Source organism: Camellia sinensis, chromosome 15 (genome assembly GCF_055761805.1).
Source record: "Camellia sinensis isolate YWXY chromosome 15, ASM5576180v1, whole genome shotgun sequence".
NCBI classification, from domain to species: domain Eukaryota; kingdom Viridiplantae; phylum Streptophyta; class Magnoliopsida; order Ericales; family Theaceae; genus Camellia; species Camellia sinensis.
In genome coordinates, this window is record NC_138975.1 from 36,862,003 (window position 1) to 36,888,537 (window position 26,535).

A 26,535-nucleotide genomic window follows, 5' to 3' on the forward strand; every position below is an offset into this window, starting at 1 on the left:
TAAAAAAATGAAATTTCTAACTGTTTACCTATACAATAATAAAATTATCTGAATTATTAATTAACTTGATAATTTATAATTTATTACTAAAAAAATATATTTATTATAAAATTAAAAATCTTAAAAGACATAATATAATTTTTAAAATTATTAGAAATAATTTATAATTTAAATAAATGTTAGGAGTGGATTTATAATTTATCAAAAAATGATGGGACCAATTATTTTAACCAATGAAATTCATGTTGGAACATCATTTGGATTTGTCCATAATTTCTCCTCCCAACCTCGCTTCACTGACTCCAAACTCCAGGCGTCCATAATCCGTTGGTTAGGAGCTTGGTTCGTCATCAGCTCCAGCTCCCACTTTTACGCTCTCTTTCTTCTTCTTCTTCTCGTACTTTCGTCTCTCCACTTCTCTCTCTCTCTCTCTCTCTCTCTCTGTAGGTTGAGAATAAAATCAAAGAACTGATCAGATGATCGTGATTCTAGGTTCGATTCTCGGTTTTCGTATGTGTATCTGTTTGTAAATGCACTCGTGTGTTTAGTAATTGATGATTGATTATTGATTATGCCGTTTTGTTGTTTACTGTTTCGTTTTCTTGATCGATGATTGTTATAATCTGTTTGGTTTAAGTTGAATTTTGGGATTATTATTATTATTATTATTATTATTGTTTCGGAGAAACCAAAGCAACAGTGAAGAAAAGACTTAATATTTGGTTTTCCGATTCTTTTTTTTTTCCTCAGCAATCAAACGCAAACGGTGGGTTATCAAAATACATGAACTGTGTTTCATGTTTTTCTCCTCTTTTGTTTTTGTTTTTAATTACTTATTGGGTAATTATGACATTTTAAGGCGACTGTGTTTGGATATGCTTGTCCGCCTAGTCGATTTGTGTGAGCAATTGGGTTCTCTACGTCATTATCTATATCCAATTCATAAATTGTTTTTTGGGTTGATGTTAGATGAAAAGAGTATAGTGTTATATTTGTGATGTACTTGGCATGGAATTTATAGATTTTCGAGGAGAAAAAAACCTGCATTGAGCTGCTTACTTATTGATGAGAAATTCTTTACGCTGTGTTTGGTTTGGTTGAGAGATCTAGGAAGGGCTTTAGAAAAAGAAAGGGAAAAGGTGTAAAGCTATGTGAATTGTAGATATATTTTCTTCACATTTCACCTGCCTTTTTCATTTTCCTTTCCAAATCAGTTTCCAAATTCCACAATCAAACACAGCATTAATGTTTCTCACAGTAACTTACTTAGTGCCCGGAGTTACCAAATGTGCTTGTCAATATGTTTCCATTGGGTATATTTTGTAGACAGAGCCTATTGACAATCTTCATCTTTTGGAGTCTATGCTTTTGTCAACTGATGGCATGGATTTGTCATGAAAGGATTTTTAAGTGTTTTTATGGGCACTGCATTTGCTAAAATTGGATACCCAATGTTTATAATCTCTATCCACAACCAATTGTATCCAACTATCCATGCATATCACAAATTAGATACTGAAGTGAAGAGTATTGTTTTTAATTAACTATGAATTAACATTAGTTGGAAGGGGTTGATGCATTTACTCTGGTGAAATGTTATGCCTTATATGAATGGCAAAGTTTAATTAGGTTGAGGGTGTCTTTTGTTAATCTACACTCCCAGGTGCACACAAAAGTATTATGGATATGCAATTTTACGTGTATTATAGTGATTGTTCAATGCTGACCTATATTCTTTTTGCTTTTTTTTATTTTTATTTTTTTCCCTTTGTATTTTTAAAAGTTGTGTGCTAAGTGCATCTAGTCATGGTTTTTGTTACATAGAAAATGCATTACGTTGGTGTTGGACATCACGACATTTGAGTTGTGCTAAAATGTCCCTTTTATGTTTAATTCTTTAGAAAATAATATTCAAATGAAAAACCAAAAAATAGTGCATGGACTGTGAGTGTCTATGGGTGTTGGTGAATTGTGCAAGAGGAGCTACCTTGAAACTGGGGTTAACTCTCCTCTTTAGGTATGTACACGTCTCTGATATATTTGCTTATCCCATGAGGACTTGGGTTCACAGTTCTGTGCTTGCAAACATGTTTTCTAAACTATTTATGCATTGAATTGTTTAATTACTCAACCAATTGCTGGTTTTAATGTGCTATACCCTCTCTCACTTTCTATTTGGTTTTGCAGAGTGAAGTAGAGTGTCCTGACTTTTTGGTGGTTCAATGGGTTGCATTACTGTTCTCTGCAATTTTTCTTGACTTATTATTGCTTAACATTGCATGATGGGAGGAGCTTGTTCTAGGAAGCGAGACCAACAGGTCAATGAAGATAGTGGAAATAGAGGAATCTATGGAAGATATTGCAAAAGTGGGAGTTCTAAGTGGTTGGGAAACTCAATTTCTCGGCTTGCTGTAGATAATAAACAGGGAAAAACAAAATGTCCATCTCTAATGGAATTGTGTATTTACAAGATACGTGAGGTACATACTGCTTATGCAAGGACATAGGAGAGTGAATTTTTATAGGAAGAATTTTATTTACAGCTAATGGCTATACCGATAACATATCTGGGCCCCATAAATATGAGATTGGGGACAGCCATAATGGATGTAACCATTACCCTTTTTCTATTTCTGGGTTGATTTTTTCTTCTTTGTTGTGTAACAGGATATTGATAAATATAGTTCCTTTTCTATGCTGCCAAGGGATATTAGTCAGCAGATCTTCAATGAATTGGTTTACTCACAATGTCTAACTGAGGTTTCTCTTGGAGCTTTTCGAGATTGTGCTCTCCAGGTAAATGTCTGTAATAATTGGAAGTTGTTATTAAACTCTGTGTTCATACTTAGTGGTTCAAATGGACTCAAGTGCATCTACCTTTTACTTGGCAGGATCTTGATCTGGGAGAATACCCAGGATTGGAGGACAGTTGGATGGATGTCATCTCTTCTCAAGAGCTGTCTTTACTTTCTATGGACCTTTCTGGTTCTGATGTTACAGACTCTGGGTTGATTCATCTAAAAAACTGCACAAACCTCCAGGCCATGAATTTTAATTACAGTGACCAGATTTCAGACCATGGTCTAGAGCACATAAGTGGTATTCCCAATGCCCCGTACTGCATATCAAAGTCTTGCTATGCTTAGAGAACTTCCAACACTGTTACGTCTTTTGAGTTCTTCCTTTTTCTTTTTTCTTTTTTTTCTTTTCACTGCCTCTTAAAATGAACTTGTATGAACCATCATACACTTCCATGGAGAAAGTTCTTTCTGTGGTTGATGTGGATGATTGTGGTTAATTTTTTCAGGTCTATCAAACTTGGCAACTTTGAGTTTTAGAAGAAACAATCAAATTACTGCTCAAGGACTGAGTGTCTTGTCTGGCTTAGTTAACTTGTTAAAGTTGGATCTGGAGAGATGTCCAGGAATCCATGGTGGACTAGTTCACCTCAAAGGTTTTTTCTCTGTCACTATGAACTTCACTTGTGATGCTTTTGGATATGCATCCTGCTCTATTTGTTGTCACATTATTTGAAACAGTATTAAACTTATTTGAAAATTCCTGGCAATTCCCAGTATCTTTTATTGAAACTATGTTGGAAACACAAATTACTTAACAGATTCAACTTATGTGAACAATAGAGTTTCAAAGTGACATGCTTCTACATGACTATGGGCGCGCACACATATATATATTCAAGTCACTTGTGCATTCCTCCATATATTATATATTATGCAAACATAAAATGCATGTGGAACTGTCAAGTTGTGCTGACTTTGATTGTTGTTGAAAATATAAAAACAATTATATGGCTGAGTACCACTTATTTTGCAGGTCTAACGAAGCTTGAGTCTCTTAATATCAAATGTTGCAATTGCATAACAGATGCTGATATGAAGCCTCTCTCAGGTAACTGTTTCTGTGTGTGTGTGTTTCCCTGATCCCCCTTCTCTTTGTCTCTCTCTTAGTTTTGTTTTTTATGGTCCTCACTATATACACTCATCTATTTTCACCTGCATATGATAGAACTATTTTTGTGCATTGTTAGATAAAAGATTCACAAAGTATTCAAATGTTTTCATTTTATTACTTTACAGAAAATCACACATGCCCACTTATTTGAAAGGTAGTTTGTTTCTGTAAATCATTGTTTTGGACTTACATTATGTACTATACATTTGGCATGCCTGTCTACCTTTGTTCTCATAACTGGAATACCAGTTCAGTGAGCTCCGTCTTATGGTTCTTTAAATTATTCATATTTAGGGCTTACCAACTTGAAAGAGTTGCAAATTTCCAGCAGTAAGGTCTCAGATTATGGCGTCACTTTTTTGAAAGGTGATTAGTTCTCCTTTAAGCTATTATCTTGTTTTGAATATTTAATTATGTTACAGTCTCTGTGCCACAGACCATGCACACATCACAGTTGCAGTTTCGGGATTCATTTTATGTGTATGAATGGAGGTTTGAAATTTCTATGTTGAAATAGATGCTTCTCATTTTTTCAATGTAATTTGAAGACTTCCATTGAAATTTCTTTTCTTGAAAAATTTCTCTCTCTCTCTCTCTCTCTCTCTCTCTCTCTCACTCTCTCTCTCACGCAATATATTTATCACTTGTTCTTTTTGTGTGTGTGAACATAAGTATGTGTACATCAATTTGGGTGTCTAATCAGAAGTGTATTTAATGTGTTAAGAGATAAGTTACGATCAGACTATGGTGTTTGTTTCATGTGAATCTTTGACAGTGGTTACCTAGTGGAATGGCTTCACATAATAATGATACTGTCAAATGTTAGTCCTGAAGGTGGTAAATTTTATGGCAGTGGAACTACATTTCATAAAATCTTGAATATCACTTGTTTATGAAGGGCCAAAACCAAAGTCTTTTATTGTAAAGTGGATATCAATGAGACTATAGGAATTTGATAAAAAAAAATGTATGATTGTTAACACTTAATGCTATTGTGAAGATGCCTCTTTCACCCGTGCATTCGCATGGGTACCTGGTAAAGTCATTATTTTCTAGGATTCTGCCATTAAGGGTTTTGGTGCCATGCTCTTCTTCATAGTACAAATCAGATCAAAACTTTTCCACTCAAATGTTTGGATCTTATCTGTATGCATTGTAGGTCTGCACAAGCTTTCCCTATTGAACATGGAAGGTTGCCCTGTTACCGCGGCATGCTTGGATTGTCTTGCAGGTTAACTTTTTACCTTTGCTTTCACTGTTTTTGAGTCCTCACCATTGCATTGTTTAAAGAACGCTACGGAGTAGAAAACAGAAAATATTCTATGCTTAGTTATATTTTGACTGAGTCATGATGTTTTTTTGTTTTGGGCACCAAAAAAGCAAGCTTTTGCATGTTCTGCCTTTGGACTTGAATTAGCTACTTCTCATAAAGTGTCTAAACATGGGAAATAATATTAGCAAAGGTAACTCAGATTCGATGTTGTTGGATTTCCTTTGTACTTGAATTAGCTACTTCTCATAAATTGTGTAAACATGGGATCTAATATTTTAGCAAAGGTAAAGCAAAGGTAACTCAGTTTCAATGTTGTTGGACTTCTAGGAGTTTATTGCAAATCCAGGATTTCCATTTGAAAATTTAAAGCTTTTGTGGAGCAAAGGTCAATAAAAATATTTGGTTGTGTTATAAAGGGAATTAATGGCAAAATGAAAAGAAATTACTTTCTTTGTTGGATGTTTTCTATTTGAAGCTGTCTTCTGATATTCATTGTAGTGGATTGTGAAATCATGCATGATGTGCTCTGATCTAAAAATTGACTGGGGGTGGTAAATGCTGGTGATGAATGATGTATTTCTTGTTGATATTATAATCAGTAGAAATGTGTGGTGTTGATCTGATCTCTAGCTTGTTCTGTCCAGCTCTTCCTGCCTTGTTATATTTGAACCTTAGCAGATGTAATTTGTCTGATGATGGATGTGAGAAGATTTCAGGTAAGTTACATGTGAACTTTACTTTGCATGACATTGGGTGTTTAAACAATGGACCATGTTTTAAACTAAGACGGTTATTCTTCCTGATATCATTGTAATAAACTGAAGGTAACACCCTTATAGCCCAAAGTAACCTTCTGAGTGTCATGTGTTCTGTAGGGCTACGGAAGCTTAAAGTATTGAATTTGGGATTCAATGATATCACAGATGCTTATTTGGTACACCTGCGAGGTGGTTTTTCCTTCTCATATTTGTACAAGTTCAGTAACTATATAAAAATCATACATTTTACTACTTATTATGGAGATACCCTAGAGGTATAATACATAGGTCTTACGCAATAACTCACACCAATACTTGTGGTTTTAGGTCTTTCTCTACTGTCAAACATGTGACATGTAGATTGTAAGAGTGCTATTATTTTGTTGTTTGTCAATATCCATCCTTGATATGTTTTTTTGGGGAAGTTCATTAAATCCTATGAAGCACAGATATTTCAAAAAGGGAGACGTATCCGTATCGGATACTTATCAGATACCGATACTCCTTGGATACTCGCGGATACATATCCGATAATTAATTTTTTTATTAATTTTAGAGTATCAGATATTTAATTTTGAAGTATCAGATACTCGAAGTCACATATTACTTCTAATACTTTGTTTAGTTCTTTAATAAGAGGAATATAGTGAGAGTTAAAGTAATAGAATTTGTCAAATTGATGTATACTTAGGGCTATTTTGGAAAAATGGTTATAATCAGCTTTTTGGTTAAAAGCTGATTATAATCAATTTTTTGTGAGAGAGGATTATAACCCACTTCCCAAAAGACCCCTTATTATCTCTCTCGCTCTCTCGCAGTTCTTCTCTCTGCTCTCGTTCTTTTTTTGGTGTTGGCATTTAAGGATGACGTTTAATTTACATTTGCTATTGCTTTTTGTTTTGGATGTCTTATGAATGTTTGAAGACTTTTAGTTTAATAGGAATCGCTCTGTTTATTTATTAATATGCTTTGGGTTTTATTTTCATGCATTTTACATTATTAAAATTATAAAAAATAATTTTTTTTTTTTTTTTTTTTATGAACATATCCCTGCCATACCTGTATCCTAATTTTTCAGATTTTGGCGTATCGCCGTATCTGTATCCGTGCTTCCTAGATTAAATCATGTTATCAAATGCTTGCATAGTATGCAGAATTTTCTTGTGCTTTATGAAAAGTAATTTTTTTTTTATATATTGATTTTACACAAGTCTTTATGCTGTTAAATATCTGGTTTTTGCTATTGTTGAGCAAATATCTTCATATAAGGAATGTACAAGTATTACTTTTCGAGAATTGATTGTCATTTATATACTTTTTGTCTTGCTTCAAGCAGGTTTAACAAATTTGGAGACCTTAAATCTTGATTCCTGTAGGATTGATGATGAGGGCCTGGTTAACTTGACAGGTTATTATTCAGCTCTGTTTATTTTATTTCATTTAATTCTATTTTCCTTTGTCTATGCTGCACTTTTTGGTGACAGTTCTATTTTCAAATCAGAGTTCAGTAGAAGCATATGTTTTTGATGCATCATGCATGAATCATAAAAATCATTTTCAACTTCTCAACGGCATATTTAGTTATGGTTTCTAATATCTTCCAGTAAAGCATTCTCATTTGCCTTTTATGATGAATTCTAGATTATGTGGGCATGATATTAAGGAAAAGACATTTCAAAATATTTAGGGCAAACTGCATTGCCATATGTTGGTGTATATGAGACTTCTCGTTTCTATTTTCTGTTGCTTCTGGTGCATAATTTTTTCTGTTTTTTATCATGTCATGAAATCTTAATCCAGAGCCAATGCACAGAATAGGCTCAGTTTAGATGCTAGTGAGATTTTTTGGGCTAGACCTCTCATGAATATGATGGGATCAATTTAATTCTATAGATGCATGTATTGTGGTTATTACAACTCATTTTGTTGGTTCTCCTACAAAATTAATAAAATTTAAAAATTTTAAAAAAAATTAAAAAAAGTAAAGAATTTCAATGGAGTCAAATGTTAAATTAGTCTTGTAAGGAGTAGAAAGGGTTGAATGGCCACTATTGTCAATATTTATGAAAAGCTTCATAATTCTGTTATCAGATGTATATAACTTTCAGAGCAATCCAAAACCAACCTTGCCTTTTTCTATACATCCTAAAAGGAAAAGGTTGTGTCTTTTGTACATCTGATGGTGGACCTAAATTTTTTTATTGTAGTTCCTTGTTGATCTGGGTGTGTGAGCCAATTCAACAATAGATTCTGATTGTTTACATGCTTATGGTTTGGTGTCCAAAGTTCAGGCCTTCAGCGTTTGAGATGTTTAGAGTTGTCTGATACTGAAGTTGGAAGCAATGGCCTCCGTCATCTTGCTGGTTAGACTTTGCCTTCTACTTATAGGATGTTGAACAATTTAAATACATTAATATTTTGACAGGCTTGAAATTGAATCTCTCTTTATTCATCTACTTTGACAATGATATCATTTGCTTCTTTTGCATGAGATTTGTTCTTATTTCTAAATTTCATAAGCCACCTTTTGCTGCTCTTCCTAGATATGCATGCTTATGATGTTTTGTGACTCGAATTATATTATATGTATGCATGAGTGTATTATGTTGATCCCTTAAGCCTGTTAAGGTTCTGGGTAGAGATGAGGAACTGGGCAGGCATGGCAATAATGAATGTGGGAGTGTTGGAATGGACTAAATTGTTAGTTCAATGATTGCATATAATGCCTTTAAATGATCATGGGAAAAGTATTGTGTGATTACTTGAAGAAAATATTTTTTCATTTCGGCAGAACTCAGGATAACTGCCTATTCAAACAGGCCTTGCTATGGGATATGGAGAGGATAAGCAGCAAATTATTTATTTCTTTATAGCTATCTGTTGGAAAAGCAACGCCTGTTTGAATAGGCAGTTATCCTGAAATGTGGTTAATTGGTGTTAATTAGGCGTCGGCAGAACTCTTGAGAATTTGGATCTCCTTGAAATGTGGTGTTTTAGGACACACTATACTAGTAGTCATAGCTCATGATTGAAGATCTCCTTTCAAGGAGACCCAAAATCTCTTGAGAGAGTGGCATCTTGTTTAGGTCTTTTATGATTAGGGTTGCATGTAGCAACTTCTTGTCCCTTCCTATCTGTATACATGCATAAATGACTTTCTCACATTGGCTTGTTTGTCAGGTGCTGACATGTTTACATGCTAGACACACTACATGAATAACTTGCCATAGTTATTCAATTTTCTTCACCTATTTTTGGGGATGAAATGAAGTGTTTACATAACATATTGCTTTGTGAATTGAAATTTAACTTAACTCCATATATCCATGAGCCCAATCAAAGATAAAAGTAAAATCCAATTAAGAAGAGGACTATTTTCATTTCTTTTGGTTAGACATGTGAGTTGGATACACAATTGGTTACAGGCACCCATGCTTTTGTTTTAAGTGTCCATGTTCTTCATTGTCATAATTCTTGTTAAGTATCATATATCGTTTTAATTTGTGTAATCATATCTTCTACTGGTCTCTTTCTCAGGTTTGACTAGTCTGGTGAGTATAAATCTGTCATTCACTGTTGTGACGGACAGCGGTTTAAAAAAATTGGCTGGATTGGCATCACTGACGTCATTAAATTTGGATGCCCGCCAAATTACAGATGCTGGACTTGCCAGTCTTACAAGTAAGCATGTTTGAGTTGATGTTGCCCTTGGGTGCATGTTCTGTAAAATTGTCAAGGTTTTTTATATTTTTGGATCAATTTGGTAGGTTACCATTCAGGTGTATGCTTTCCAATTGTTTAGATGTGATCTGTGACACTTATATTGGAGTTGTATTAGTGATTTACTTTCACATTTTGGTCATCTTTGTGGCTGGCATTTCATGTTTCCATGTTGACTGGCTACTATATTTGCCTCTGCAGTCATTGGTTTTGACCCTGCTGCTCAAACTTTTTGAGGGGGGAAGTCTATAGATAGATTACATGCATCTAGGAATGGCAACGGGGCGGGGCGGGACGGGGCCGGGGATTGCCCTCCCCGTCCCCGATCCCCGAAAGTATGGAACTCCCCGTCCCCGACCCCGATCCCCGACGGGAAACCCCTCACTCTCCCCACCCCAGTCCCCTAATGGGGATTGGGTTTCCCCGACCCTGAAAAATCCTCGACGGTGACGGAGTTACAGAGCAGAGTGAGTCGTCTTCATCACACAGACACACACATCTGAGATCTGAGTCGTCATTATAATCATCATCATCTCACACACACACACACAAGCTTGAGAGCTCTGGTGCAACGCTCTGGTGCAACGAGTTACAGATTTGAGTCGTCATTGTCAAAGCTCTAGTGCAACGAGCTTGAGAGCAAGCGGCGGAGTGCGACCATGGCGGCGGAGGAAGAGAGGATCTGAGATGAGGGAGAGAGAGATCTGAAATGAGAGAGATGGGAGGTGTGTTTTGGCTTTGGAATTGTTAGATGAGTTCTGAGATAAGAGAGAGAGAGATGAGTATATATTATATGAGTATAGATATAATATTATATTATATTAGGTTTATTGTTATTTATGTTGAGTATAGAAAGTAATTGTTTCTGTCCCTTTTAGTCAACACAGGAGATGAGTATAGATATAATATTATATTAGATTTGAAATGAGAGAGGGAGAGGGAGAGGGAGGCGGGGAGAAACGGGACAGGGAACGGGGTCGGGCCGAGGCTGAACCACTTATCATCGTCCCCGGTCCGAAAATGATCGGGGATTTTTTTTTTTAATACCGTCCCCGGCCCGTCGGGGGTATTTTTCGGGAATACCCCGTGTTAATCGGGGTCGAGGGATCGGGTCCCCATCGGGCCGGGTTTAAATTGCCATCATCATATGCTTTATGTGAGGTCTTACATTTCAAGACATACCAAACCAAACTAAGCCTTGTGTCCCAATCAAGTGGAGTCGGCTACATGAATCCTATTTTGCCCTTATACTCTATCAAGGGTTATATGCTTAGTTAAATTAAATTTCATATCTTTTTTCACTACCACATCCCATGTCACCTTTGGTCATCCTCAAATCACTCTTTCTTACCGTTGCATCTATTAATCTTCATTGTACATGACCAAACCATCTTAATGTGTACTCTCTTAACTTCAATAGGGTGCTACCCGTTCCTTTTCGGTAAATGTTTTCCACCTTCAAAAAGTGGAAAACATTTCCTACCCTATTCAACTCATTTTCATTGACATCATTTTTCATCGTACCAAACATCAAAAAATGGGCAAAAAATTTCTAGAATTGTTTTCCACCGAAACAAATGGGGTGTTAGACTCGCATGATGGTTAGTTTTGGCCATTACATGGCATTATTTTCTCTTGTCCAACCAGAAGCTGAAGCAGCACTACTGGTCCTTCCCTTGCACTACTGCCAAGTTCTGTGTCTTGCCATATGCCTTTTTACCAATAGAACTTGAGGCTTTATTTGTAATGCGTCTTACTACTCTCCTAGCATGAAATGATGCTATGCCCACTCAGCCGGTTTCACTGGCTAATTCCAGTTTTTTTTTTAATTTTAAATATTATATTTTATTTTTAGATCATTGGCTAATTCCAATTGGCCATGCATGCATGGTGATGCTCTCTGAGTCTATGTTTTTCTTACTCATCAGTTTAGTACCATTTTTTTCTTTTTGGAAGCTTAGGAACCAAACAGTATTCTCAATTAAATCTCTCTCTCTCTCTCTCTCTCTCTCTCTCTCTCTCTCTCTCGATCAGCAACAAAATGAAATTTTACCCAAAAAAAAGAGATACAAAAGAGGACAAGGAGTCCTCGAAACAAGAAACATGAAGAGAAAATTCATATCTTCTAAGAGTCGCACATTGACTTCCAATCACTAGAGATCAAGAAAAAACCTCTCTCTCTCTCTGTTCTCCCTGTGTGTTTGCCTTGTTATTGTTGCACTTGTAATGCTATATAGTAATTTTATTTCTAGTATTTTAGATGCATATTATTGCATGCTTTTATTCCCCTCCTCCCCTCCTCTTTCCTCCCCATTAATTTTCTGCTTTTCCGATTGCAGGCTTGACTGGATTGATGCATTTGGATCTTTTTGGAGCACGTATCACCGATTCTGGAACGAACTATCTCAAGAGTATGTTTGGTTTAACATATGACAACTACTAGTGCTTTTTATTTCGGACATTCACATCCATCTTGACCACATTCCTGACTACCAGTTTTTTATGCCCTTTGGAGATTAAACATCCTTGCTTTTGGAAGCATGGGTATGTGGTTGGCAGCTTCAACCATGAGAATAATGTTGATGCGATTAAGAAGCTTTCAATGTAGTTAATATTGTGAGCAATACAATTTGGACTTCACTTATCATTGAGGGTGTTGGATTAATTCAGTGTTCTGTGTATTGATCCAGATTTTAAGAACCTGAGGTCCTTAGAAATATGTGGTGGAGGATTGACTGATGCTGGTGTGAAGAATATCAAAGATCTTTCATCCTTGACAGTGCTAAATCTTTCGCAAAACAACAACTTGACTGATAAAACCTTGGAACTGATTTCTGGTATTCTTCTTAGACTGTCTTATATTCCCAATGTATCTGTCATTTTTTTGTTGCTTATGGAAACTCATCTAGGTATCTTATCTCACTCCTCCCCATGAGACATACATTAAATTCCTTGGGAAAAAAAAACCGGAATGCATCCTTTTGCATTGTTAATTGTGGTATTAGTCTAATTTATCCAAAAGATAAAATAAAAAAATTGTGGTATTAATCTAGAAATTTGTTCAGCTCAATTTTCTACCTTTGTTTTTTGTATAGATAAAGAACTTAATGATAGTAAAGATGGTGGAGCTCTCAAATCTGATCTTACAGTCTTCTAGAATTTCCCCCTATTTATGTACTCGCGTTTTGGCTTTGTAAACACAGGGTTGACACAATTGGTTTCTTTGAACGTTTCAAACTCCCGTATAACCACTGCGGGGTTGCAGCATCTGAGGTCCCTGAAGAATTTGAAATCACTTAACTTGGACTCCTGCAAGGTGACTGCATATGACATTGAGAAGCTTCAGTCAACTGACCTGCCAAATCTAGTAAGCTTTCGGCCTGAATAGTTTGTATATTTCTGGAGGAAGATATTCTGTAAATCGGTAGTCTGAAATGGACGGCTGTGCTATGACTGTTGTTGATATCAGAACAATCATAAAGCAATAAGCTGTTATGATGAATTGTACATAAGGGTTGACTTGAAGGTGGCGGCATTAAACATGGTTCTGGTGGGAGGCTTGGGAAGATCACTGTGTTGCATGTGAAGCGATCTTTCGTATTGTCTTCTGCATATGAAAGACAATGTAGATAAGCTTCCTTTGCATGATTTTCAATGCAATTCCTAGGAGCTGTGGTATATATTATTGTACATATTTGCTTGGGATTTTACTTTAATGATTTCTAAACAGTTTGTCAAGATTGTGCTACCACTGAGGCTCTTGAGCTTTTGAAATAAAATTTAGGACTTGTGTCTTTCATATTGATGTATGAATGTTGTACAATCAAAGTTCGTATTTTAGATTCAAACATATTTTGCTATACGAGAGTTATAGCATATGATGCAGGGACCTTTTTTCAGGCTCCAGGAAGGGGAGCCGCCTCCTCTAGTGTAATGATTCTCTCCTTTGTGGTTGTCCGTTTGGTTTCAGAGCTATACTAGCTCAAGGGTTTTTGTTTTTGTTTTTGTTTTAAACTAGACTCATTGCGCCTCATTACTCTCCTTATTTTGAAGTGTATGCTCAGTGGGTGCCACTTCTGGTGGATCCCCCTTTTGCTTTAGTCATAGGGATTCAGGTAGGCTTGGGAGCGCCTCTATTTACCTCACAAAAAAACTTTTTAAACGCATTTTCTAATTAAACTCTCCTTCAAATTTCAAAATTTTCATTTTATTTCTTTGTACTTGATATAATTTCACCCATATCCTCGGCTCTAATTTTCTAACTTCGCATTACACCAATATTCTTTCAAAACCCTAACTCTACCTCCACCTTTAGTTGCCACCAACCCCCTACCCCATAGCGTCCCCCCTCACTACAAACCCCTCCCCTCCCCCCCCTCCCCCCCCTCCCTCCAAATTGGTGACTCTCAACTAGCCCTCAAACCACAGCGAACAGCCTCTCTACTGTGACTGATCCCCCAATCCCCTAAATTGCAGCCTAGCTCCTTCTACCATGCGACCCCTAGGAATGGCAACGGGCTGGGGCGGGATCGGGGACCACACTTTCCGTCCCCGATCCCCGATGGGGAGCCTATCACTGTCACCGTTCCCGTCCCCGTCTCGGTCCCTGTCCCCTAACGAGGATTGGATTTTCCTGACCCCGAAAATTTCCTGCCCAAAAAAAAAAAAAAAAAAAAAAACAACAACAACAACAACAAAAGCAACATCAACACAAATCTGAGACTGAGATCTCATCATCAATATCATCAACAATCAACAAAATCATCAACAGATCTCAGATCTGAGATCAACAAAATCATCAACAATAACATATCTCAGATTTGTGTATATGAGTGTGTCACACAGAGAGAGAGAGAGGACGACAGAGGCGATGGAACTGCAACGAACGATGGAGAAGATCGGCGCGATGGACGATGGAGGAGGTGGAGCGGCGGTGCGAGGTAGACAGAGGTGGAGGAGAGGTGCGAGAGTGACGAGGTGGACAGAGGTGGAGAGTCGACGACGGAGGTGAAGCGGTAGTGCAAGCTGGACGGCGATGGTGGTGGATCTGGATGAGAGACGCGGTGGTGGTGGTGCGAGCTGGATGACGGTGGTAGTGGATCTGAGAGAGAGAGAGAAGTCAGTGAGTGAGGTAGAGAGAGATGAGAGACGTGACTGTGAGAGAGAGAGAGAGAAGTGAAAGTGAGATTCAGGATTTGGTTTATATATATATATATATGTATATGTATATGTATATAAAGGTAAAATAGTAATTTCACATCGGGATAAATCGGACCAGGGGACGGGGACGGGGCGGGGCCAGGTACAGGGCTGGGACACCTATCCCCGTCCCCAGCCCGAAACTGTTTGGGGATTGATTTTTGACTACTATCCCCGTCCCGACAGGGGTATTTTTCGGGAAAAATTCGCTCAATTCAGGGTCGGGTCCCCATCGAGCCGGGTTCAAATTGCCATCCCTAGCGACCCCTCATCCAGCCTTTTGAATTCTATTTATGTGACCAAACCCTTACAACCCCCTCCCCCCCTCCTCCATTGCGTGATCCCTCCTCCCAGCTTTACTCCTTTGAGAGAGAGAGAGAGAGAGAGAGAGAGAGAGACCTAGGGCTTTCAAAATTGGAAAAAGAGGGAGCCGGCAATGGGGAGGTGAGATCTGAGAGGGGGTTGTGCTGGTGGGTGGAGGTGTTGATGGAGGAGTGTAATTGGAGCTTTTGGTTTCTTATGGTTTTGGTGCTTTTTGGTAAATATTAGATGGGGATAAAATTATTATAAAAAAATTAAAAAGAAACGAAAGGTGCAAGGATTTTATTTATTTATTTTGGTAAATGGAAAGTTCCCAAAAGGGTTCCATATTTTTAACCAGCCAGAGCCAACAAGACAGGTCTTAGGACACTTGAGCCCATCTTCCAGGATAGGCATCCACTTTGCTCTTGCCATGCCTCACTATTGTAGTCCTTAGAGACACAAACATCCACATCCACACATCCAGTCTCCGGCAAAATTGTTGGACCCCAATTAAGGCAGTAGGTTGAGGTTTCAAGTTTATCAACCTCATTTAGAAACTTGCTCATCAACATTCTGTGCACCGCCATTAGCACCGTATGATTAAATTCATTTGATTGATTGATTGATTTGTGATGCATTGCGAATTTATGGAAGTAAAAGAAAATGATTTTACAAATCCAAGATCCGAACACAATATGCAGCCGTTAGTCTATGGCCTATAGAAATATCACGCTGTGTGTGCTCTGTTTTCCCTTTGCGTCTCTGCAAAAATTATTAACCTAACCAATACCATACAACTCTAAATTTCCCTTTGTGTTTGATATATAAATTTGGGTACAGATTTTTTTTTTTTTTTTTTAAAGAAAAAAAAAGCAAGAAACAAAAAAATGAGTAAACATTACTATATTTTATTTTCATTTTGTCCATCTTTTTACTTCTGATTAATAATTTGGGTAAAGATTTGAAGAAAAAAAAATAAATAAATAAAAAATGAGTGAACGTGACTCCATTTTATTTTCATTTTGCCTATATTTTCACTTCCCTTTCCAAAACTCTCTCCAAATTTATAATCCAAACACAAGGTGAATGTTGGCTAGTAACCGCTATGACACATTATTATGGCCCTAATGTTACTTCGATGAAACATTCTATTTTCAACCTCTAACTAAAGAAAAATGCATCCAAATAAGGATGGGAAGAAAATTTGCTTGAGATCTGAGGTAGGGTTGGATAAAAGACTGCATTTACACAATCCCTTTATTTTTTTTCTTTTTCCAAGATCCAAACATACCCATAAAGTAACTAATTTGATCTCTTCCATGAGCTTTGAGTTAAAAAGACAGACAAATATATATAAAATACCACCTCAAAAGGCAATTTCATTCTTAAAACAACACTTCTATTCAACAAATGAAAGAAAGAATATAAACAGAGAGGGGAAGAACAGAACAATTTCCTAAAGAAATTTCTTTTTGGGAAGGAAGCCAAATCACTATTAATACACCTAAACGATTTAGCTTGCACAATATCATTCCAAAATGTTAGATCTACACGTCTGCATCCTGGTCATAAACATAAATTACATATTGTCAACTCGAACTGCAGAAAGAGAAAATAAGCAACAAAAAATACGTCAAACTGGGCTAGAGAGGACGCGGATGTCAAAACATACGGTATGGAAACTGGATATTTGCCAACCCCAATAACCCGACCTCGGTGACAAATTAATAAATTTAAGGAACCAGTTGATGGTTCTACTGGTTGTGGTTGGATTGCTATGTCCGATTTGCTTTTCTTTTTTATAGTGTCTAAATTTGTCCAATTTCCATCATACTGCTTTTTGTCACAGAGCACTGCAGAGTCGATGATCAGATGGAAACTCTTACCTATACCTGAAATGGGCCAGCAAGCGAAAGCATGTAAAAGAACCCGTGCTTGGCAGCCACTCGATCATCTTTGAGGTTGATCCGAGCCTGAAGGTCCACCAACTGAAGGTGTAGCTGGTACGCTGCTTGCTGACCCATTCTCAACTGGTGGAGGTACTCCCCATTTGCCTTCTGATTCAAGTGGCTCAAAGACATGGACTCCGCCATCCGATAGACCCAACGCAAACTGATTTGGTTCTTGTGGATGCGCCGCAATCACTAGTGGGTGGACATTTGAGTTGCTGCAAATAAATAAATAAATAAAATAAAATTGATTATTAATAAGGGAATTTGAAACTCAAAGATCACTTTATAAGACTTAAGGTTACTGGAATTTTAGATTTCAACCATGATATGAAATAGATTTTAAAATTAAAACTTAAACATGGTTGGATGGAATGAGGAAGTGCAAAAACAAATGGATATTCAAATTTATGCCAACCAAACTAGACTTCATCGAAAGGTAAGTCATCTCTGTGAAATGATTCATCTCAAGAAATGAGAAACCAGAAAGAAAGCAATGAAGACAAGGATATACCTGACACTGGGTGAAAGATAACTAGGAGGGTTAATACGACATCGTAGTCGAAGATTAGCAGCAGTGAATACACACACAGTTGCATCGAAGAAGCTGGCATATACCAGCTGGCTATCACACGAGAATGTCGCATGAGAGATTGGGGCAGCAGCTTCACGTGGGACCCACTAAAAAAAAGATGAGAAATCACATTAACTACCTACAAGTTTACAACTTAATATTACTTCCCAACAGAGTGCATTTGGGGGGTGGGGTGGGGGAAGGTACCTGTTTGACACAATCTAATTTTGTTGCTTCATAGATAGCGAGCTGTGTCTCGTGCACAACAAGGAAGTGCGTCTGGTCTTGGTGAAACTGTACGCGAGTGTCGGACTGTGCTGTTGTTGTCCTCCCAGATGGCATCTGCAGGAATCTGTTTTTTTGCTTTTCCCAACCATCAGAGCTCCACACACAAAGCTGGAGCAAAAGAAAAGCAAGCAAAAGAGACCCAATTTAAAACATATAGACTGCACTTTACTGTTGTCGTCTGAATTTCCATTGTTCACTTATTCGCAACCAGGAACTCATCGTTGACGGTAATGATTTGAAACTAGGTAAGAATTGAATTGAATAAGTTGCTAACCTGAGCATCTGCTCCAGATGAAACTAGGACATTAAGCACATGAGAAAAGGCAAGGCCGGTAATTCTTTTAGAGTGACCTTTAAGCTTGCTTTTGACCTGCAACAATGAAAATTCTTATTAGTAATTAGACAAGAAGGGTTGTTGATTAAACAAGGTGGTGCTGATAATTGCTTATAAAACTGTATTGTAACTTCCCACCTAGAATATAATTCACAATGATTCATACCTCATCAACGCGAACATTGTATATTTGGATTGTCGAATCATCCATACCAATAGCAATGATATTGTTATCTTGAGGATGGAATGCAAGAAACGTTGCTGCAGGTGGCGGAGGCATGAAAGTTGTCATTGTCTGCACTTGCCCAGAGAAATCAGGGATTAGTCAAATGAATGATGATCATTAACATAAAATGATTCAATCAGAGACAATAGCTTAATTTCATTTGTCACCTTAAATGTCATCATATTGAATAGAGAAATCTTTCCTCCCGATGCAGACATCACATAAGAATCATTTTTGGACAAAGCAAAACAGGGAACAGCATCCTCAGGGTTAGTGTCAGTGACATCGTTGGTCATCAAAATGCCACTTGATGGTTGCCATAATTGAGGTGATACATTGGCCGTTGCCTAAAGAATGAAGCAACCAATGTAAAAATGAACTTAGTTCCAAATAAAAAAGGACTACTCTTAATGATAATGACATTTTTGCATATCCTTCATACCTTGCCACCTGAATTGCGGTCACTTCGCTGCCATTTCCAAAGCAGATGAATGGCATTTGACGCTAATGCCAAAATAGCATTGCCTGAATTTGTATATATCAACCTCGATATCTGTATTGATCAATAACGAAGCAAGTGAGAAAACTGATTGCTTGATAGAGAGATGGGATCATAAAGCCTTGCGACTCAAAAACAGAATAACAATTCAATAGAATTTCAAAACAATGATAAATTCCTATAGAATTTATATCTACATGGATCACACAGACTTGTAATAAAAAGGGAAAACAATTGTAACTATAAGTTCTGATATTTGAAATACTTCACATATCATCGCAATGAGCATTACGCAAAGACTGTTTGATAATTATATTTCATAGAGAAAGAAATTGCGTGTACAGGTTGTGTAGGAGATAACCAGTTTTTCTTGCACACCAAAATAAGTACAAGAAATTCTACTGAACTATAGCGTCTTGAACTTCCCGTTTATGAATCTACTCTAGCAGAAGACCCCATACATTTAAAAAGCATAAACGAGCTCACTTTCTTTATTTCTTTACACAATCCTAGATACTAAACCACATTTATGTCATCATATATATTCTGCCATTTTGCTAATATATGGAGTGATGCTTAAGAATTAGGAACTTCCATAAATTCCATAATATCAACCAATTAATTCCACTTACAAAGGAGCAAATTTCAAATTTTTACAATTCTAATTGATTTTCTAGGCCTTGACTCGAAATATCCTGGACTGTGGTTTACAGAAGTCAGATTAAAATTGAACTACAGTTTAAAATTCTTACAATCTATATTTGAGGTTGGGTTTGAAGTTCCTTAAATTTCAAAAATCTTATTACTTTTAAGTCTGCGCCAATATCTGTTGTTATGTTTTTCATACTGCCAAAAAACCATTGAATAAGATCACATCCATGACATTGATGAGAGACTCATCACCATGTGATTCAGCCTATAGAGATGTAAAGATGATGGCATTGACACCTCCTTTTTCCATCTGACATAAAAATAATAAATAAATTTATTTTACCAACGTATTTACATTTTCCTTGTTTTCTATGTTATTGTCTGCTGAAAATGGCAAGACCGAAATGTCATTATCAATTTAAGCATGACTGAAATCAACCCATTTATACATTATTATATCACTTAAAGTCAGCTGGTGAAAAGCATACCTTGGTTGCTCTCATGTGTTCAGGTAGCTTCAAGGACCGGCACTGGGAAGGATCACTAATTTCAGTGAGCTTCCAAATCTTTGACTTGTCATTCATCTCTTCAGTAATTCTAGGTTTCACATCCCCCATATTTCTGGCGTCCCCATTCTAACATAATGAATCACATGTTAATGCCCAAAGGCCTATTCTATATAAAACAAACAAAGATTATACAAAAAATGACACAAAAAACCAAAAAAAGGTACTTTCCACTTTAATGCATGGTGTGAAATTATGATGACTTGTCAGTGAGAAGGGGGGGGGGGGGGTGTTTAATCATGTAAAACAAACCATTGCAGAGATAGCGACAACAGAAGCAGCTCTATCCCCAAGTCCAGCACTAGTGGCGGCAGCGGCAGCAGCAGCAGACATTGCATTTATTGTAGGCTACATGAGACCCAAAAGACAAAATTACGCATGTCTATTTTAGATAAGAGTGATATGTGACATCAAGATTTAATTATCTAAAACAGCTACCTTAATCGCATTTTCAGATGCTCTTGCAGCATCATAAGAAGGATTTTCAAATGTACGCAGCCACCTAAGACCATCAGAATTTGCCAAAATTTTGATCCCGTTGTCATTCGCAGAAACAGCCAAGAGAGATCCGTCCTTGTTGAAGCGGATACGCGGGCTTGCCTTAAATTTAGGGTCGTAAAACAAAAGTTGGTCCATCGTACAAGGTATATTCAGAAAAAAAAAAAATATTCTTCTCAAAATTGACAGGAAAGCATAATGTACTTACCGGAATATTTCCATCAGCATCTATGCTTGTCAAAAGTTGGACATTGTCCATATCCCAAAATTTAATGGCGAAATCATAACCAGCTGCCAAAAACCGATTTTTAGTCGTATCGAATTGTACAACACCCATAGATCGTTTCCGTAAGCCTTGATAAGTCCTCTTCACAGCACCTTCACTTTCATTCCATTCAACAATATGTGACTCTCCATCTTTGCTTGTCCCACACGAAAAGAGTCTGAATTTCCCACCCAACCAAACAAACAAACAAACAAAGAAAAAAACCCAACACAAACAAAATTACCATCTGATCACGCACCAACAAGTGAGAGTAATGTTCACAAAATAGGAACAGTGAATCAACCTTGTTCCATCAGCACTATATGCCATTGTAGTACACCATCGACCAGGAGCGTCATAATCGACTCGAGATCCCATGTTGTCATATAACCAAGCTTTTATCTTTCCATCCAGGGCTGTTGAAAATATAAACTGAAATATAAAAGCATTATTAGAAATCAGTAAGTCCTAACCAGGATCGGTGAAACACAACACAGAAACAAACAAACGTACAAGAAAGATAAATCACATGCACATGAAGAACACAAGATTTACATTGTTCACCACAAACTAGGGCTATGTCTACGGTTACTATAGTTTTCATTATGATCAGAAAGGTTTACAAGAGTTGCCGGAGATAGCCGCCTCCCCCTCCTCTATAAATACATAGAAATTAAGGTAAAAGGTAACAAGTGTGGAAATACCATAAATAACCTTACTCCGAAATCTGAGGTCAAGTGCTTAATGTCTAGTACTTATCAGGATCCACACTACTCTAAAAAGCACAAGGACATATTAGGAGCAAAGGTACTTGGGGGAGAAAACAGTCCATGGTGAGAAACATACAAAACCTGGTAATTTTGAAAAATATAATGAGCAAAATAATACAGGAGCAGTTGACTTATTGTAGTTGTTACCTGAATGTTTTCCTTGTAGTGAGGACAGACAGAATAAACAGGAGCCTCGTGACCTTCAAAAGTAAATTGTTTTGCACCAGTCGCAGCCTCCCAAACCTGAGATTAGAAAGTATCAAAAAGGGAATTTGGCATGCGACAATTTTTTGATGTGTTTTGTACCAATTCAACACACTTAAATTATTTTATTTCATGAGAAACCAACCTTGATGGTCTTATCATCACCACAGGTTATCACACAAAGTTGCTTATTGGGGTGAGAGAATGCTAGATCATTTACTCCACCAACATGAGCATCAATCTAGAAAGAAAGAGGTCAATGTCAATCGTGAAATGGGAAATTCCAATGGTACATGAAATAGAAAGAAAGAGATCAATGTCAGCAAGCTCGGAACTGACTATACCTCCAAATGTTGTCGTACATCATCAGCTCCATGATAAGAATATATTTGCACAATGTGCCTCGAATATGCAACTCCTGTTTAATATAAAGTATGGACATTGAAATCAGTCCAATTCTCATTACTTATTTAAGAATATGAACATCTAAAGCCTATTGAAGCACTAAGATTAAGTCATATGTTTCACTTACCAAATAAAGAACCATCAGGGCTCCAAATAATGCGATTAACAGATACACTAGGATCTTTGACTAGAGCAGCCTGAAATTCAATCAGAAAAGGTTAAGGCTCTTACATTGACTGTCAAACAAAATAATTTGTTTTATTTTTTGTTAGGGCTTAAGATGGCTCAGACCTGAAGAGGCATTGAACAAACACTAAGATCCCATACTTTGAAGTTTCTTAAAACCAGCCTTTCCCTAGAACCAACTTCCCACAATGCTATGTCCCCCACATTGGTACCAACTGATGCATCACATTGTCAATGGTCAAATCAACGGCTAGCTTATATTGTGAAAAATACATGATATATATTACCACACAAAGTGACATGCTGAAAAATCGGGGAAAATTCAACCACGGAAAAACAGACCTAGTAGTAGAGTCTGTTGGATAGGATGAAAATCCATGCTCATAGGAGCTGAACCCTGATTCAAAGTCCTTGCAACAGTCTTGGGCAAGTCATCTGGGGCATTAAGAGCTTGACTATGGCCATGCCCAGAAAATGATACAGGCAATACATTAACGGGAAGATTTACCTGCATTCGACAAATAAAGCATAAAGAAAATATTCATACTAGCATAAGTTTACGAGTTAAAGCCAAATATATTGCCAAAGGCAAATCTAATTAGAGTCGAATCAAGGAACCTCGTCTGATATCCCCATGGCCCTTCTTTTGGATACATGATCTGAATCCCCAGATGGGTAATCTACCGAAGGATTAGTTGGTGGAGTCCTAGGATGCTTCAAAGCAGCTGTACATAGGAATGAAACAATTGAGAGTTAAAAAAGCAACCAAGGACTTATACAAACCCTTAAAGGAGCAAATTCAGAAATTTATAGCAAATTATAGAGAAATGGAACCTGAAATGGATGGACCACCAAGACCAATAGCTCCACCGGAAATTGCTGGATGAGTTACAGTAGGTGGATTAGACATCCAACCAGCAAGGGGAGCCGGAACAGCTGCTGGTGTAGGTTGGAAGGGCTTAACACATAAATTCAACCGCGATAAGTGGTCAATATAGCCACATAAAAATGGATTATATGGTAACCAAATACACTAAAAACCTACCCCATGTGCACCCAAAGGAGGGAACGCTCCAGCCTTTGGTAAGGATCCTATCAGTGGATTGTTTACCGGTGATGGAGCACGGGCACCATTTGGTTGTCCACATGAATGATCCACGAAAAGGGTTTTGATATCTGGATTTGGCCTTGGATTTTTACAAAGTTGATGTTGCCAATTTAAGCTGCAATATTGGTAAGTTGTTAGTCATCTTTTCAAAGCCGCAGAACATAACCAAGAGAGTATTCAGTATCGATGCCAAAGTAAGCTAATGAAACAGGCACAACTAAATACGAGTAATGACTAATTGGGTTTCCCATTAATTGGTAATCGCCAATTTGTTGGCATACATTCTTAAAAATATCAGTGAAAATTCCTAACATTACTTATTGAAGATAATAAAACACTAACAACATAAGTTTGAGATATACTATTAAATTTGCATACATGCAAGCTGCAACATAATTACTCATTTTGATGCTAGGAAGATTGATGCACTCAATTCAAATGCTGCGTTAAAACACATTTGAACTGTCTTAAATTTTACCGAATGTAATAGCCTTTTTCGCAAGATTACCTTTGGTTAATGAGAGTCCGCAACCTTGAATTTTTGAGGTTAGGAAACTGCAGTTTATCACGGAACAATGGGTTTGCTTCAATGAGCTTCTTGAGCTCAACCAACATAATAGCTCTCGCTGATTTTGTATCTCCATACTTGGACAGCTGTTCATTTTCCCTACAACACAACAAACCCCCCAAATAAATCCAATTCGATAGCTGTGTTAGAAGGGAAAAAAATCTGATGACTCCATACTTAATACCTGAAATTCTCAAGTGTCAGGAGCTGAGTTATTTCCTTAAAGAGCTCTTCATTAAAAGACGCGAAAACTTTAAGATCCTTTACAAGGATATCCACAGCCTTGGACCGGTCATGCCTATATAAAATCCAAAACTCACATTTATATGCAACAAATGCCACAAAAATACAACAACAGAAATGTACATTTCAATTAATTATTACAAGCTTACTTATCCAACGCCTCGAGATACTTCTGCTTCCTAATTTCGAAAAATATCTTCATCGAGTAGCGATTATCGTCCACTTTAGTGAAACCAGAGAGGTACCTCTCAACCTCATCCCAATTCCCATTGTGAACCTCATCCTCAAAATATCTCATGTTAAAGAAAAACCCAGATTCTTGTTCAAGCCTGGTATTAGGATTTTTAAGAGAGGCCCCATTTAAGGAGAAGGACAATTAGTAAAAAATAATTATGAGAAAAAGACAACATATATGGACAAATTAACAGTAATTAAGTGTATATACATAAGTTAGAATATAAAATATAAAATCACCCACTTGTGAACAGTCTCTTTGAACTTTTCCTCATCTAGGAATTGCAAGATCAAGAACACAAGCTCTCTACTGAGAGATGACATTGTTACTACTCCTTCTGTGAATCCGGATGTGCAAAAATCAGCCTTCAATATAAGCAGATCTGCAAAATCCCAAAAAAAAATTAATTAATTAATTAAAATTTTAAAATTAAAAATACCAGGTCAGCTACCAGAAAGTTTATTATGTATTGCTTTTTTGAATTTAAAAAAAATAAAAAATAAAAAAACTGAAATAAGTAAAAATTACATAAAAATTTGAAACTCAAACCAGAACTAGATCATTAAAGCGATCTTTAATTTAACAGAGAGAGATCAATTTTTGGCACAAGATCATGATCTAGGGTTCTTTGGAGGATCAGACACATGAAAGCGGCTTTAAACCAGATAGCAATCGGAGAGGCCAAGTAAAAGGGGCAAAAAAAAAAAAAGCAGGTAAAGAGATGTACAAATCGAGAGAGTTTTAGAGAGAGAAAAAGCAAAGCAAAGCAAGTCGAGAAAGTAAAAATATTCGGAGATTGAAATGAAAGCAAAGCTCATACCTTGAAAATGAATTAAGAGATCGATTGAAGAAACAGAGAGAACACAAGATTGAGAGATTGAAGATAGAGAGAGACGACGAGGTCGAGGCAGAGAGATTGGACTCTGTTTCTCTCTCTAGAAAGTTTGTTTTCTCTCTCTAGTCTATCGTGCGCAGGAAATAAAATACGGACATTACTTGCAGGTATGGCGATTTTTGTAAGAAGAGGCAGACAGATAGCTTTAGATAAGTCCATGAGGTCGTAGACGTGATAAGTCCGTCTGCTTATCGATAAGTGATGAATGGGGTTTTTATAAGTGCTCCGACTGAGCCGGCTACGTTTTGTCTCGTTTCATCGGCGCGGAATCTACAGCCGACACCTGTTCTTCGGCTTGGTTGTGAACGAGAGTTAGGGAAAATGTTATCATGCTTCTAGGGTTAATTATACTTAGGCCAAGTTTGACATTTTCAAAAAAATTTAAAAAGTTAAAAAGTCGCTATTCTATTTAAGTCATATTATCTTATTTAATTCATATCACCTCTCTATTACATCATTTCAAACACAACTCATACCCAATCCATATTTCATAAAAAATAAAAAAGTACACTTATTTAGGACACCCCAAACAACCCCTTAATTTGACTCAAATTTTACTTTAGGATTGATTTTGAAATAGGTTATTTTAATAATTTTTTAAGTTTTTTGCTAAAACATAAAGTAAAAAAATTAATATATTTGAATTTTTTTTTTGACTTTTTACAAAAATAATGTGCAAAAAAATAGAGAAAATAAAAATTTTGTTTTCTATGTATAGTTATTTGATTTTGGGACTTTTTTTGTAATTCTTTTTTTATTATAGAAAGTTCTCAAGCTTACCATTAGTATTTATAGTTTTAATTTAAATAATTTGATCTCTATATTTTCAATTTGGTCATCCGATCT

General features: G+C 36.8%; 2 protein-coding genes across 15 annotated transcripts; one reads left to right on the forward strand and one right to left on the reverse strand.

The window, feature by feature from the left end:
* Positions 1–235: 235 nt before the first annotated feature.
* LOC114308483 (uncharacterized) lies at positions 236–13,532 on the forward strand. Of its 14 annotated transcripts, XM_082909844.1 has the most exons (18): positions 257–492; positions 1,902–2,017; positions 2,188–2,480; positions 2,668–2,796; positions 2,892–3,099; positions 3,308–3,454; positions 3,835–3,909; positions 4,267–4,338; positions 5,132–5,203; positions 5,890–5,961; positions 6,121–6,192; positions 7,340–7,411; positions 8,295–8,366; positions 9,541–9,684; positions 12,063–12,134; positions 12,414–12,560; positions 12,927–13,090; positions 13,193–13,532. In XM_082909844.1, exons 3-18 carry the CDS (start codon positions 2,280–2,282, stop codon positions 13,307–13,309), a joined length of 1,836 nt encoding a protein of 611 aa, XP_082765970.1. In that variant the 5' UTR covers positions 257–492; positions 1,902–2,017; positions 2,188–2,279; the 3' UTR covers positions 13,310–13,532. The 14 variants fall into 14 exon arrangements, with proteins under 14 accessions (XP_082765969.1, XP_082765973.1, XP_028109867.2 ...); XM_082909843.1 differs by lacking the exon at positions 1,902–2,017 and having other exon boundaries at positions 236–492; XM_082909850.1 differs by lacking the exon at positions 4,267–4,338 and having other exon boundaries at positions 256–492.
* Positions 13,533–16,602: 3,070 nt separating this feature from the next.
* LOC114308485 (protein TOPLESS) lies at positions 16,603–25,954 on the reverse strand. The gene is made up of 26 exons (XM_028254076.2): positions 25,615–25,954; positions 25,038–25,176; positions 24,709–24,888; positions 24,501–24,614; positions 24,257–24,415; positions 23,686–23,863; positions 23,475–23,598; positions 23,259–23,365; positions 22,983–23,148; positions 22,746–22,855; positions 22,582–22,651; positions 22,394–22,467; positions 22,195–22,290; positions 21,993–22,088; positions 21,380–21,507; positions 21,019–21,253; positions 20,751–20,912; positions 20,565–20,660; positions 20,235–20,381; positions 19,039–19,149; positions 18,764–18,943; positions 18,537–18,665; positions 18,311–18,406; positions 17,956–18,144; positions 17,689–17,855; positions 16,603–17,392 (listed from the first exon to the last, which is right to left on the reverse strand). The coding sequence occupies exons 2-26, from the start codon at positions 25,115–25,117 to the stop codon at positions 17,176–17,178; spliced, it is 3,411 nt and encodes a 1,136-aa protein (XP_028109877.1). The 5' UTR covers positions 25,118–25,176; positions 25,615–25,954; the 3' UTR covers positions 16,603–17,175.
* Positions 25,955–26,535: the final 581 nt, after the last annotated feature.